The sequence below is a fragment of the Populus trichocarpa genome, chromosome 3 (assembly GCF_000002775.5).
Source record: "Populus trichocarpa isolate Nisqually-1 chromosome 3, P.trichocarpa_v4.1, whole genome shotgun sequence".
In the NCBI taxonomy this organism is placed as follows: Eukaryota; Viridiplantae; Streptophyta; class Magnoliopsida; order Malpighiales; family Salicaceae; genus Populus; species Populus trichocarpa.
This window is the reverse complement of record NC_037287.2, coordinates 2,595,891-2,608,063: the sequence shown is the minus strand read 5'-3', so window position 1 is coordinate 2,608,063 and position 12,173 is coordinate 2,595,891. Positions and strand designations below refer to the sequence as shown.

At 35.8% G+C, this 12,173-nt stretch overlaps 1 protein-coding gene across 16 annotated transcripts in view; it reads left to right on the top strand.

Annotated features, from left to right (window-relative positions):
• LOC7480791 (putative dynamin-related protein 4A) overlaps positions 1–12,173 on the top strand; it is an 84,891-nt gene that overhangs the window by 37,081 nt on the left and 35,637 nt on the right. For 2 of the 16 annotated variants that reach the window (XM_052451121.1, XM_052451125.1), the window contains exon 2: positions 909–1,382. The exons of 6 other annotated variants lie outside the window; for them this stretch is intronic. In XM_052451121.1, the coding sequence (XP_052307081.1) occupies positions 909–1,382 (474 nt within the window). Of the gene's footprint in view, positions 1–24; positions 1,383–1,818; positions 2,311–12,173 lie in introns of those variants that run through there. 8 more of the 16 variants (XM_052451127.1, XM_052451124.1, XM_052451123.1 and 5 more) reach the window with 7 other exon arrangements.

Sequence of the window (12,173 nt, the reverse complement as noted above, 5' to 3'; positions counted from 1 at the left end):
CCCGAGTCCACACTATCTCACATCCCACCTGGCTCCCTTTAAATCCTCACCTTCCCCTCTTCATTTGAAGCATAACAAATTAAAAAATAGCAAGCAATTATTTGAAGTTTCTCTCTGTCAACAAAATGAGTTTAGTGCTTAATCGTTGTGGTTCAGTGAGTGAAGAAATGTCGAATAGCTCGGAAAACGAAGTGGAATCACTTCCACAGACAATTGAAGAAAAGCATCAAGAGCTGGTAGTCAGCCATGTTCCCATCGTATCATCATTCAATGAACGTATTCGACCTCTACTTGATGCCGTTGACAAGCTGAGGCATCTCCAGGTCATGAAAGAAGGCATACAACTCCCCACCATTGTTGTTGTTGGTGATCAATCTTCAGGGAAATCTAGTGTTCTTGAATCACTAGCTGGTATCAGCCTCCCTCGTGGCCAGGGCATCTGCACCAGGGTACCTCTCATAATGAGGTTGCAACATCACACAGCTCCAGAACCAGAGTTTTCCTTGGAGTTCAATGGCAAAACAGTACCTACCAGTGAAGCCAAAATCGCTAATGCCATAAGTCTTGCCACTGATGAGATTGCAGGCAATGCTAAGGGCATATCAAACACACCATTGACTTTGGTAGTGAAAAAGAATGGCGTTCCGGACCTAACAATGGTTGATCTCCCTGGAATCACTAGAGTTCCTGTCCACGGTCAGCCTGAAAACATCTATGAGCAGATAGCGGATATCATTATGGAGTACATAAGGCCTGATGAGAGTATTATCCTTAATGTTTTGTCTGCAACTGTTGATTTTACCACTTGTGAATCTATTAGGATGTCACAGAAAGTGGATAAGAATGGTGAGAGGACTCTCGCCGTTGTCACCAAAGCAGACAGAGCTCCAGAAGGACTGCTTGAGAAGGTTACGGCTGATGATGTGAATATAGGTCTCGGTTATGTCTGTGTGAGAAATCGTATTGGTGATGAATCTTACGAGGAAGCACGCAAGGAAGAAGCTGACTTGTTTGAAAATCATCCTCTTCTATCCAAGATTGATAAATCCATGGTCGGCATCCCAGCTTTGGCTCAAAAACTGGTTCACATTCAAGCAACTATTATAGCAAGATGCTTGCCAGAGATAGTGAGGAAGATTAATGAGAAGCTGAATGCAAGTGTCTCGGAACTGAACAGGATGCCTAAGACTTTGTCCTCGGTTGGTGAAGCCCTCACAACTTTCATGGGCATTGTTGGATCCGCCAAAGAGTCGCTAAACAAGATCATTGTGAGAGGAGAATATGATGAGTATCTAGAAGATAAAAATATGCATTGCACTGCCAGATTGGTTGAAATGCTCAACCAATACTCAGGTGAACTTCATAAGTGCTCTGAAAATGACCTTACAGGGAACTTTCTGATGGATGAGATTCAGGTTTTGGAGGAAGCCAAAGGGATTGAATTGCCAAATTTCCTTCCCCGCACCGCCTTCCTTGCTATTCTGCAGAAAAAGGTTGAAAAGGTATCTCACATACCAGTTGCCTTTGTTGAGAAAGTATGGACTTACATTGAAGGTGTGGTCATATCTGTTTTGATGCATCACTCGGAAAACTACCACCAGCTTCAGCTATCCACTCGACGAGCAGGCCATAATCTCATAGCAAGAATGAAAGAGCATTCTAGAAATTGGGTCACAGAGATTGTTCAAATGGAGAAACTGACAGATTATACAAGCAATCCTGAATACATGAATGACTGGAACAAGCTCATGGCTCAACAGCATGATTTCACGAGTGATGTCGTGGAAAATGGGTACACTTCTACATTCAAGATTGAAGGTTTGGGAGAGGTTCCAATTGCAGGTCTCAGGGGGTATGAGCAGCATGTTTTGCTTCAAGCTTTCGACTTGAAAATGAGAATGACTGCTTACTGGAAAATTGTTTTGAGGAGGTTGGTTGATTTTATGGCTCTTCATTTGCAGTTCTGTGTTCGAAATCTTGTGAACAAGGAAATGGAAGAGGAGATCGTCCAGGAGCTTGTCGGTAGACATGATGGTGCGATAGAAAGAATGTTAGAGGAATCTCCAGCGGTTGCTGCTAAGCGTGACAAGCTGAATGCGAGCATCAAGTTGTTGAGGGAGTCCAACAATGTCCTGGGAAACATCATGGACAAAATTGCTTCAAATGTCTAGTTTGAGTACTGTTTATCTATCTATACCTATCTGTGCCCGTTTGGCTTTTCTTTTCTTGTTTCTAAGATTAATGGCACGAAGGAGTTTGTTTTCCTTGTGTTTGTTCTAATAGTAGTATGAAGATGTTATCTATTTGTGATTCTGGTTTGCTAAATTCCCAGCAGCTTTCTTTCACTAGTTCCGGTGTGCGTGCTACCCACCTTGCGTGATCAATGTGTTCAATAAAATTAATTTCTCACTATATGCGTTAATAAATATTAAAAAAAGTTAACGGTAAACAAAGATTGAACCGGGATGCCAAGTGAAGTGATTGATATAGATAAAAAGAAATATGATCTGGCAACATAATATGTTATTTAACGTCTTTATTTAATTATGTGTTAATATATTTTTTAAAAAAAATTAAATCAAAAAATTGAATCGAAACAAAATAATTTGTTATTTAACATTACAAGTATTTAACTTAAAGTCCATATTCTTGCCAAGTTCACAAGTTAACAACTTTACCTAGACTTTAAAACATTTGTTTTTTTTTTTGTAACACATGCAAGCTCCCAATACATAACCTTCACAAAATATAATTTTTCTCATGTAATTTTATTAATTTATTTATAATTTCACATCATTTAAATAAAATAATTTTATAGACATAATTTTGAGCACCTGAAATTAAACAAGCACATGTGTACAAATATATGATTTTATTAAATATATGACTGGGTACAATCTCTATCTAAGTATTCTTTCAAAAGAATAAGACAATTCTTTAATTCTGCCCTTGGATTTGGTGTATAGTCACTACAAGATGTAACAGTTTTACCGACGGAATTTTTCCGTCGGTGTAAGACACATATTCCATCGGTAATTATATTACCGACGGAATCAAAGACGGAAATTATCCGTCGGTAAATCGTTCGTCGGTAATGTTTTGTCCGTCGGTAAATCCGTTGGTAATAGAATTACCGATGAATTTACTGACGGAACAGACGCATCGGTAATAATTTTTTTATTACCAACAGAATTACCGAGGGATTTACCGACGAAATTACCGATGGAATTTCCGTTGGTAAATCCGTCGGTAATTATTGAAAAAAATTTTAAAAAAAATTCATTTTATAAAATTATAAAATAATTAAATTAACATAAATTAACACTGTAAAATATATACTCAAAATGCTTGGAAAAAAGAATAAGAAAATCAATTCAAACAAATTTGCAACAAATAAATAAATAAAATAAAAAAATAAATTCAACTAAAAAATTAATTCATATGAAAAGAATGAAGTTGCAATTGCTAAAAATTTAAAAATCCTATAAATAAATCTACTAAAAATTGATCTCATATGAAAAACAAAATCTCACAACAACATTTATACAATTATTAAGAACAAAAACAATTAAAAATAAAATAAAAAACAAATATAGTGAAAAAAATCATGAAAAAGGAAGAAAAAAGAAAAATCTTACCTTAATGTAGTTGCAAGTGAAGCTAAGAAGAGAAAAAAATTTCATTAAGCATATTAATTAAAAAAAAACTAAGAGGATAAAAGAAGAAAGAAGAAGAAGACATACCCAAGCATGGAGGAAAAAAGAAGGAGATGAGGAGAGAAAAGAAGAGAAAGAAATAGATAAGAAATGATGTTTTTTACATAAAATGAAGAAGAAGAAGAAAACATACCTTAATGATGTTTTTTACATATAGTGAAGAAGAAGAAGAAGTAGAAGAACAAGAAGAAGTAGAAGAACAAGAAGAAGAAGAAGAATAATAAGAAACGACTCTGTCTCTTGTGAAATAAGGGCATTCAGGTTTTTTATTGGGATGATTTACCGACGGATAATTAAATATTAATTTTTTTAAATTATTCCGTCGGTAATTCCATCGGTAATATTTAATTTAAATTTTCAATTTCATAAAATTTTTTCAAAAACCGCCAAAAAATTACCGACGATTTTTCAATCCGTCGGTGATTCCGTCTGTAATATTTAAATGAAAATTTTAAATTAATTGAATTTTTTCAGAAAACCGCCAAATAACACCGACGACTTTTCAATCTCTCGGTCATTTACTCTCTGGAAAATACCGACGGAATTTTTCGTCGGTGATTCCCTTTGTAATTAACATAATGAACAGTGTTCACAATTTACCAACAAATTTACTGACGGAATTACCGACGGAAAAAATTCCGTCGGTAATTCCGTCGGTAATTCCGTTGGTAAAAATGACACGTCATTATTTTTTTTTGCTTTTTTTATTTTTTTTCCCACGGTAATTCCCTCGGTATATACCGAGGGAATATTTCCGTCAGTAAAATCCCTCGGAAATTTACCGACGGAAATATTCCCTCGGTATTTCCGTTTGTATTTATCAATTTTCTGGTAGTGAGTGACTTTATTTATTTGAGAAATCAAGCCAAGATTTGTGCTTCGCAAGAACGCAAATTTGAATGTGTATTGCGAAGCGAGATTTAGTGATTTGATGCTTTAAAGAGTACCTTTGATTTGTCTTCAAAGTGTTGTTGAATAACTCTTATAGGCATTTAGACTTGATTCAATAGAGCTTTATTCTTTATAGACTTTAAGCGTAGATAAAGGAGAACTTTTGAGAGAGCTTCCTTATTTGAAAAGAGAGCTTCCTTACTTGAAGAGCATGTCTTGAAGAAAATTTGTAGTTCCCAGAATCCTTTTTTTTTCCCTCTAGGTTGAACCCCTCTATTTATAGAAATCTGTAGGGGCTCTCATGTCCTTTTCCAATGCCACATGACATACTTTTATTAGTTTATATTTATTGACAGGATCTTGCATTTATGACAATATATCTCAACGGGATTTTACATTTATGTCAAGATGTCTTGAATATCTCATCTTAAGTGTCACCTTTTCATTGACTAAGAAATATATGAAGACTTATTTATTTTCTATGTCATATATTTTTATTTTATTTTATTCTTTCTTTTTTAAAAAATAAAATAACACGTGGCAGAATTTGATTTTTAGAAAATTTGTGTTTCTATAGATGCCCCCTTGAAACAAGTTCACTTACTTTCGAAACAAGTGGACATGTTTAAAAAAATATAGTTGAGAGGGTTTTATATTTTCGACTAAAATTTGATTTGATCATATTAGATTTTCACAAGAAATAGATAAATCTTATTGTGAAATAAAATATGATAGTTAAAATTAGAAATTTATAGACCAATCTTGATTGAAATTTATCAAATCAAATGATAGAATATCAAAGTTCAATACCTCATTTGAAACAGTTGTATATTTAGATACCAAACAAAATTTATCTTTATACCCGACCCTAATAGCAACCAGCACATTGATCGGCCCCCATGAATTTTTTTTTTCCTCACCGGAAATGGTCACTATAACATCTTGTTTTGAAGATCTCATTATTCTGAATTCAATAGCGCAATCGATTCATAATTCCAGCTAGCGGTTAATGAGCTATGAAATATTAAAGATTTTGATTCCTTTTCTCTTCCTTCTCTTGATATGCGTGCACTCATGTTGATTGATGAATTATTTTCTTCATTCCCGTTCAAATGTTCTTTCCTATATAATTCCTTGTTTTGTTAACCAATCGAGGGCAAAGACTAATTACAATAGGAATCTGCCAGAAGCAACAAATCGTGCGTACAAGTTAGGAAATATTGTTTGCCTTTTTTAACTGTATAGGAAATTTGTTGTTTCCCTTTCTTTTGGCGTTATCATGTGCATCCTTTGTTTCCTGAATGAATTGCCCAGCGTGAATGGATTATCAAGAGAGCAAAAGAATCTCCAGTACTGGTAGCCGACTTCGCTTAACTGAACTAGGAAAATTTTCTTCAACTAGGAAAATTTTCTTCAACTAGGAAAAGTTCGCAAGATTTTGATTATGTTAATCAAGTAAGAGCCCTCTTATCAAAGTGTTGTTGAAGAACTCTTATGGGGTATTTAGACTTGATCCAACTGAGCTTCGTTCTTTGTAGACTTCAAGCGTAAATAAATGAGTCTTGAGAACTTTTGAGAGAGCTTCCTTGCTCCTAAAGCTTGTCTTGAAGAAAATTTATAGCTCCTAGAATCCTCTTCTTTTTTTTTTCCTCTAGGTTGAAGCCCTCTATTTATAGAGATTTGTAGGGGCTCTTAGGTCCTTTTCCAATGCCACATGGCATACTTTTATTGGTTGATATTTATTGACGGGATCTTACATTTATGACAATATATCTCAACGGAATCTTGCATTTATGACAAGATGTCTTGAATATCTTATCCCAAGTGTCACTTTTTCATTGACCAAGAAATATATGAAGGCTCATTTATTTTCCATGTCATATATATATTTTTTATTTTATTTTATTCTTTCTTTTTTAAAAAATAAAATAATACGTGGCAAAATTTGATTGGTAGAAAATTTGTGTTTCTACATATGCCCTCTCGAGACAAGTTCACTTACTTTCGAAACAAGTGGGCATGTCTCGAAAAATATGGTTGAGAGGGTTTTATATTTTCGACTAAAATTTGATTTGATCATATTAGATTTTAACAATAAATATATAAATCTTATTGTGAAATAAAATATGATAGTTAAAATTGAAAATTTATGGACCAATCTTGAATGAAATTTATCAAATCAAATGATAGAATATCAAGTTCAATACCTCATTTGAAACAGTTGCATATTTAGGGACCAAACAAAATTTATCTTTATACCAGAACAAGGTTGTTAAAAATATATTTTTGACACAGCATGGAAAATATAAAATAAACTCGAATTATAAAAACGGATCATAAAATCATAAGGAATTTTAAAATACATTAAAAAAATAAAAATTCATGCTTCAAATAAAAATTCATACATAGTTCAAGTACCTTAAAATACATGCAACATGGCTAAAACACCCACATTAATTAAAAAATAAAAAATAAAAGTTGGTAAACTTAAATAGGAAAAATAAATAAATAAATGCTCACAAAAAAATATTATTAACTCAAAACTAAATAGGTGAGCATCATCAAATTATATAAAACTATCATAAATAATGATTTTTTAATACAAATAGAAACAATGATTAATTGAAAATGGTGTTTTTTTTTTATTTGCAGTTATTTAAAGACATTTTCAAACCAATTATCACATACCAAAAGCAATTATACATCGTAGATTTAATTAAAGATAAAAATCAAAGGATCCATCTAATGTTGAAAGGGTTTTTTGCCTATGCTTACGATTAAAGGTTATTTTTAAGGATTTTGACGAATCAAATTGTTCAAGTAATTTTCTTTCTAATGATTAATGGTAGTTTTAGATAAATTTATATAAAATAAAAGTTTTTTTTTTCAAATAGTTCCAATGATATTTTTATATCTTCAAAAAAATATTTATAATACATTTAAGAAAACAAATTCATATTTAAATAAAAAAATTAAATAAGTTTCTTGGGCACTACCGATCTCTTTTGTCTCGAGAGGCCTAAGGCCTATGATCACTGCAGAGGTTATTGAAACGCCAAATGTCATAAAAATGGTAGTCACTCAAATTCAGCATTTACGTCGTTGATCTTTCAATTTGGGGAAAGGGAAAAGGAAAAGGAGGAAAGGGGAAGGATGGAGTGGCAGGCGGGGAGTGGGGGACTCATGGGAAAGGGAAGAGGGGAGTGCTGACTTAGCACTTAGCAACTGTTTTAATTTTTATGTAAAAATATGAAATCGGTTCGGGTTGAGGGATTTTAACAAGTTAGATTGATTTTACATAATTTTGATTGGGTTTAATTGATTTTATTGATTTTTAAATTTTTAACTTTTTTTTTTTAGAAGTATATGATTTCATTGAACGCCATAACCTGGCGGCATGAGAAATTACAGAGCCTGCATCATATCAATTTTGCAGGAACTATCAAAACGAAGCAAGGTCCATACAAAGTGGCAAAACATCAAATATAGTCTAAGAAAGCAACATTGGAATCTACACAAAATAACCACCACAACAAAATCCAGGGGAAACTTCCAAGAGTCTCCAATTCATCTCTCTAGTGAAGCTGAACCTCTGAAGTGGAGCACCTTTAGCAGTCTGATAGACATAAGCTGAGAGATTGATCAAAACCAAGCGATGAAATCACTGGATCTTCGCACTCCCTGCTTAGCCATACAATCTGCCAGACTATTGCTCTCACGGTACACATGAGAAAAAGTAATTGAGCCAAAAAATCTAGTCAATCTCTGAACTGTGGAGAAGAGCTCTCGGTGCATCCATGGCCTGTTATGAGAATTATGCATCTAGCTGATTACATTGGCAGAATCAGATTCAATAGTAATATGTTTATGATGAAGAAGACGATTTGAGGCTGAGAGCTCAACAGCTTTGACAACAGCTCTCAGTTCAGCTATGTTCGAATCTAGTATCCCTACTGGCAAGGAAAAAATACCAAGGAGATGACCATGGTGGTTTCGCAGGACACCACCTATACCTGAGAGACCAGGCTTTCCAAGAGAAGAGCCATCCACGTTCCACTTGAAGCTACCAATGGTTGGAGGAGACCATATAACACCAGTTCTAGTGATCTGAACATTGGACCAGCGAATCAGACCTTCAACCGATCTTAATAGGTCTGAAGGGGAGTAAGGAAAGTCAGGATGAAATGCTTTCAACCATAAGCATAACCGAGTGATGATAAGGAAGAAGACTGAATCATAGTTCGGTGACTTTTGTTGAAAGATCAGGTCATTTCGGAGAAGCCAAAGGGACCACGCCACTGAGAAAAACAACATCAACCATGCTTTCTTCTGAAATTTACCATGGACCATGAAAGTCCATTGAGAGAATAAGCCTGACAAATTCTTTGGGCAACACCATGATAATCCCCACCATTTAATGATTTTGGACCAGATAGTCAAATGCTTATAGCAAAGTAAAATTAAATGATCAACCGACTCTTCCTCAACTAAACAAATAGGACAGTTAGAGTTTGAGCTATCCAAGACACCTCTTCTAACCAGCACACCTCGGGTGTTGAGTATGTTAATAATAACCATCCAGCAAAAGATCTCCACTTTAGGAGGGACTACACCTTTCCAGATTCCAGCAAAAGAGAAGCCATTGTTAGGATAATGAGTGGGACTTAACAGCCCACATAGAGATTTAACGGAGAATCTTCCTGATTTGTTGTCCTTCCATATTAGTCTATCATCTGCCTCGTTGTCTAAGTGCATCGTTGAGAGAACAACATATAGTTGTTCTAACAAGCCAATGTTTTGACCCCTCAAAGGTCTTGTCCAGGAGAAGAACCAAGTCCATTCAAAACCATCCCACATTCCCATCTTGTCAATGCTGGCATCTCCATCCCACATTCCCATCTTGTCAATGCTGGCATCTTTATCATTGGATAAATGGTAAAGAGTAGGGAAACGATCTGCAAGACAGTAGTTGGCAAGCCAAGTATCATGCCAAAACACTGTTCTCTTGCCATTTCCAATAAGAACCATAGATTGATGAGACACAATCTCTTGTAACCTGTTGTCTTTAACGCAATGGTTAATCATACGCGTCCATGTGCTTCCAGCTCCTGAAATAAGGGCTTGCGGCAGGAAACTAAAGCAGTTAATGTTGTGTATGAATTTGACCACTTCCTTCCACAGGCTTGTGTCCTCCGAGCCCAACCTCCATAACCATTTATACAGCAGAGCTTTGTTTTTATCCCTTAAAGATCCAATCCCAAGACCCCCAATCCTTTTCGGTAGAGTAACTATTGTCCAGCTGACATTGCATAATTTCCTACTTTCCTCTTTTCCAGACCACAGAAAGGCTCTGAACTTCCTCTCAATTGTTGTTGCAACTGTTGCAGGCATGGGAAATAGAGATAAATAGTAGATGGGCAGGTTACTTAGGACAGATTTAAGTAGACACAGTCTACCCCCAATAGATAGGAATCTGCCTTTCCATGCAGCCAACCTGCAGCTGATGTTGCGGATAATAGGCTTCCACATTGAAATTCTGTTCATATTTGCACCGATGGGGAGACCAAGATATGTGATGGGGAGTTGTTCCTGCTTGCATCTAAGGATCTGCGCTGAGTAGCGACATACATGATCTTCAATACCCACTCCAATAATACTGCTTTTGTAGAAGTTAACTTTCAGCCCCGATAGAAGTTCAAAGCACAAAAGGATACGCTTTATGTTCTGTAAACTAGATAGGGAAGCTGTACTGAATATAAGGGTATCATCCGCAAACTGCAGGTGAGATAGGGCAGGACCAGTGTTGCCGAAATTTAGTCCCTCAATCAATCCCAAACCACAACTACGCTGCAGCATACAACTCAATCCCTGAACTGCAATATTAAAGAGAAAAGGAGAGAAAGGATCTCCTTGGCGTAATCCTTTTTCCAAGCTGAATTCCTTTGTGGGAGAGCCATTAACAAGAACAACCATCTTTGTTGTGGAAATACATTGCATAATCCACCCTCGCCATCTAGTTCCAAAACCCATACTAACCATGACTTCATTAATGTACAGAATCAAATGCTTTATGAAAGTCAAGTTTGAAGAGATAAGCTTTACTCTGTTTTTTTCTTGATGTAAGTTATAGCCTCATTTGCAATCAATACACTGTCAAGTATTTGCCTCCCTTTGATGAAAGCAGTTTGATTGTCTGTAATAACTTCTGGCATAACATGTTTCAGTCTGATTGCCAGCATCTTTGATATAATCTTGTACAAGCTTCCCACCAAACTGATAGGTCTGAAATCTGCTAACTTTACAGCACAATTTATCTTCGGGATGAGGGTGATAAAGGAGCTGTTGATGCCTAAAGGGAGAAGGTTAGATTGATAAAATTCTTCAATCATTCGGATAATGTCCCTGCCTATAGTGTTCCAAGCTTTCTTGATGAAGAAAAAATTAACACCATCAGGGCCTGGTGCCTTATTTCCTTCACAGTTCCAAATCGCAGCTTTGATTTCCTCTGCAGAGAACGGGCATTCCAGAGCAGCCGAGGATGAGGGCTGCAACATTTGAAATTCCAGATGATAACGTGAGGGCCTTGGTCTGTCATGATGGGAATATAAGTTACGAAAGAAGTTGAAGACAGCTATCTTCATATCTACAGGATTAGACAACATCTTGCCGTCAACCTCCAGGGATTAAATCTGGTTCCTTTTCTGTCTTATTTTTGCAGCTAAATGAAAAAAACGTGTTCTTGTCTCCAAGCTTGCACCACTGCACCCTTGACTTCTGTTGCCAAACAGACTCTTGCATTCTATACAAAGTTCTTAGTTTAGTGGCAATGCTATTGCTTCTAATCAATTCAACAGCTGACAGGTCTCTGCATTCTTTGAGATGGTCGAAAGAGTCAGCTTCTAGCTCCAGTTCCTGGATTTGGTTAGACATATTGCCCACAACATCTTTATTCTAGTGCTTACATCTCTCTTTTAACATCTTGAAAGCTGAAACCATATTCCTTCTACCAGTTGATGAGACCAAAATTGAGTTCCAGAAGTTTTGTATCATCTGCCTGAAGTCAGCCACTATCCACCAGCAGTTCATGAACCGAAATGGTTTTGGTCCCCAATTTGTAGAGTCTAACAATAGATGCAGGGGTCTATGGTCAGAAGAGAACCTTGGGAGACCGAATAAAGTAGAGGTTGGAAGAAATTGCAGCCAATCACCCGATATGAAAATTCTGTTAATGCGACTCCCCGCGTTACCTCTGGACCAGGTAAATCTTTTTCCATTTAAGGGGAGATCAATAAGTTCGCAGCCATTAATACAGTGCTTGAATCTTGTCATAAAAGCAGAAACTTTTGAACCACCTTTTCTATCCAAGGGTGACAAAGTTTCATTAAAATCACCTGGAAGGCACCATGGGCTGCTAACACTATCTTTGAAAGTAATCAAGTAGTCCCATAATTCCTTCTTCAGGATACCATCAATTGGAGCATAGATAAAGGATACCATGCAATTCAAATTGTAACGAGTAAAGGTACCTTCAACATGTAAAATACGCCCATTCATAGCAATTGAACA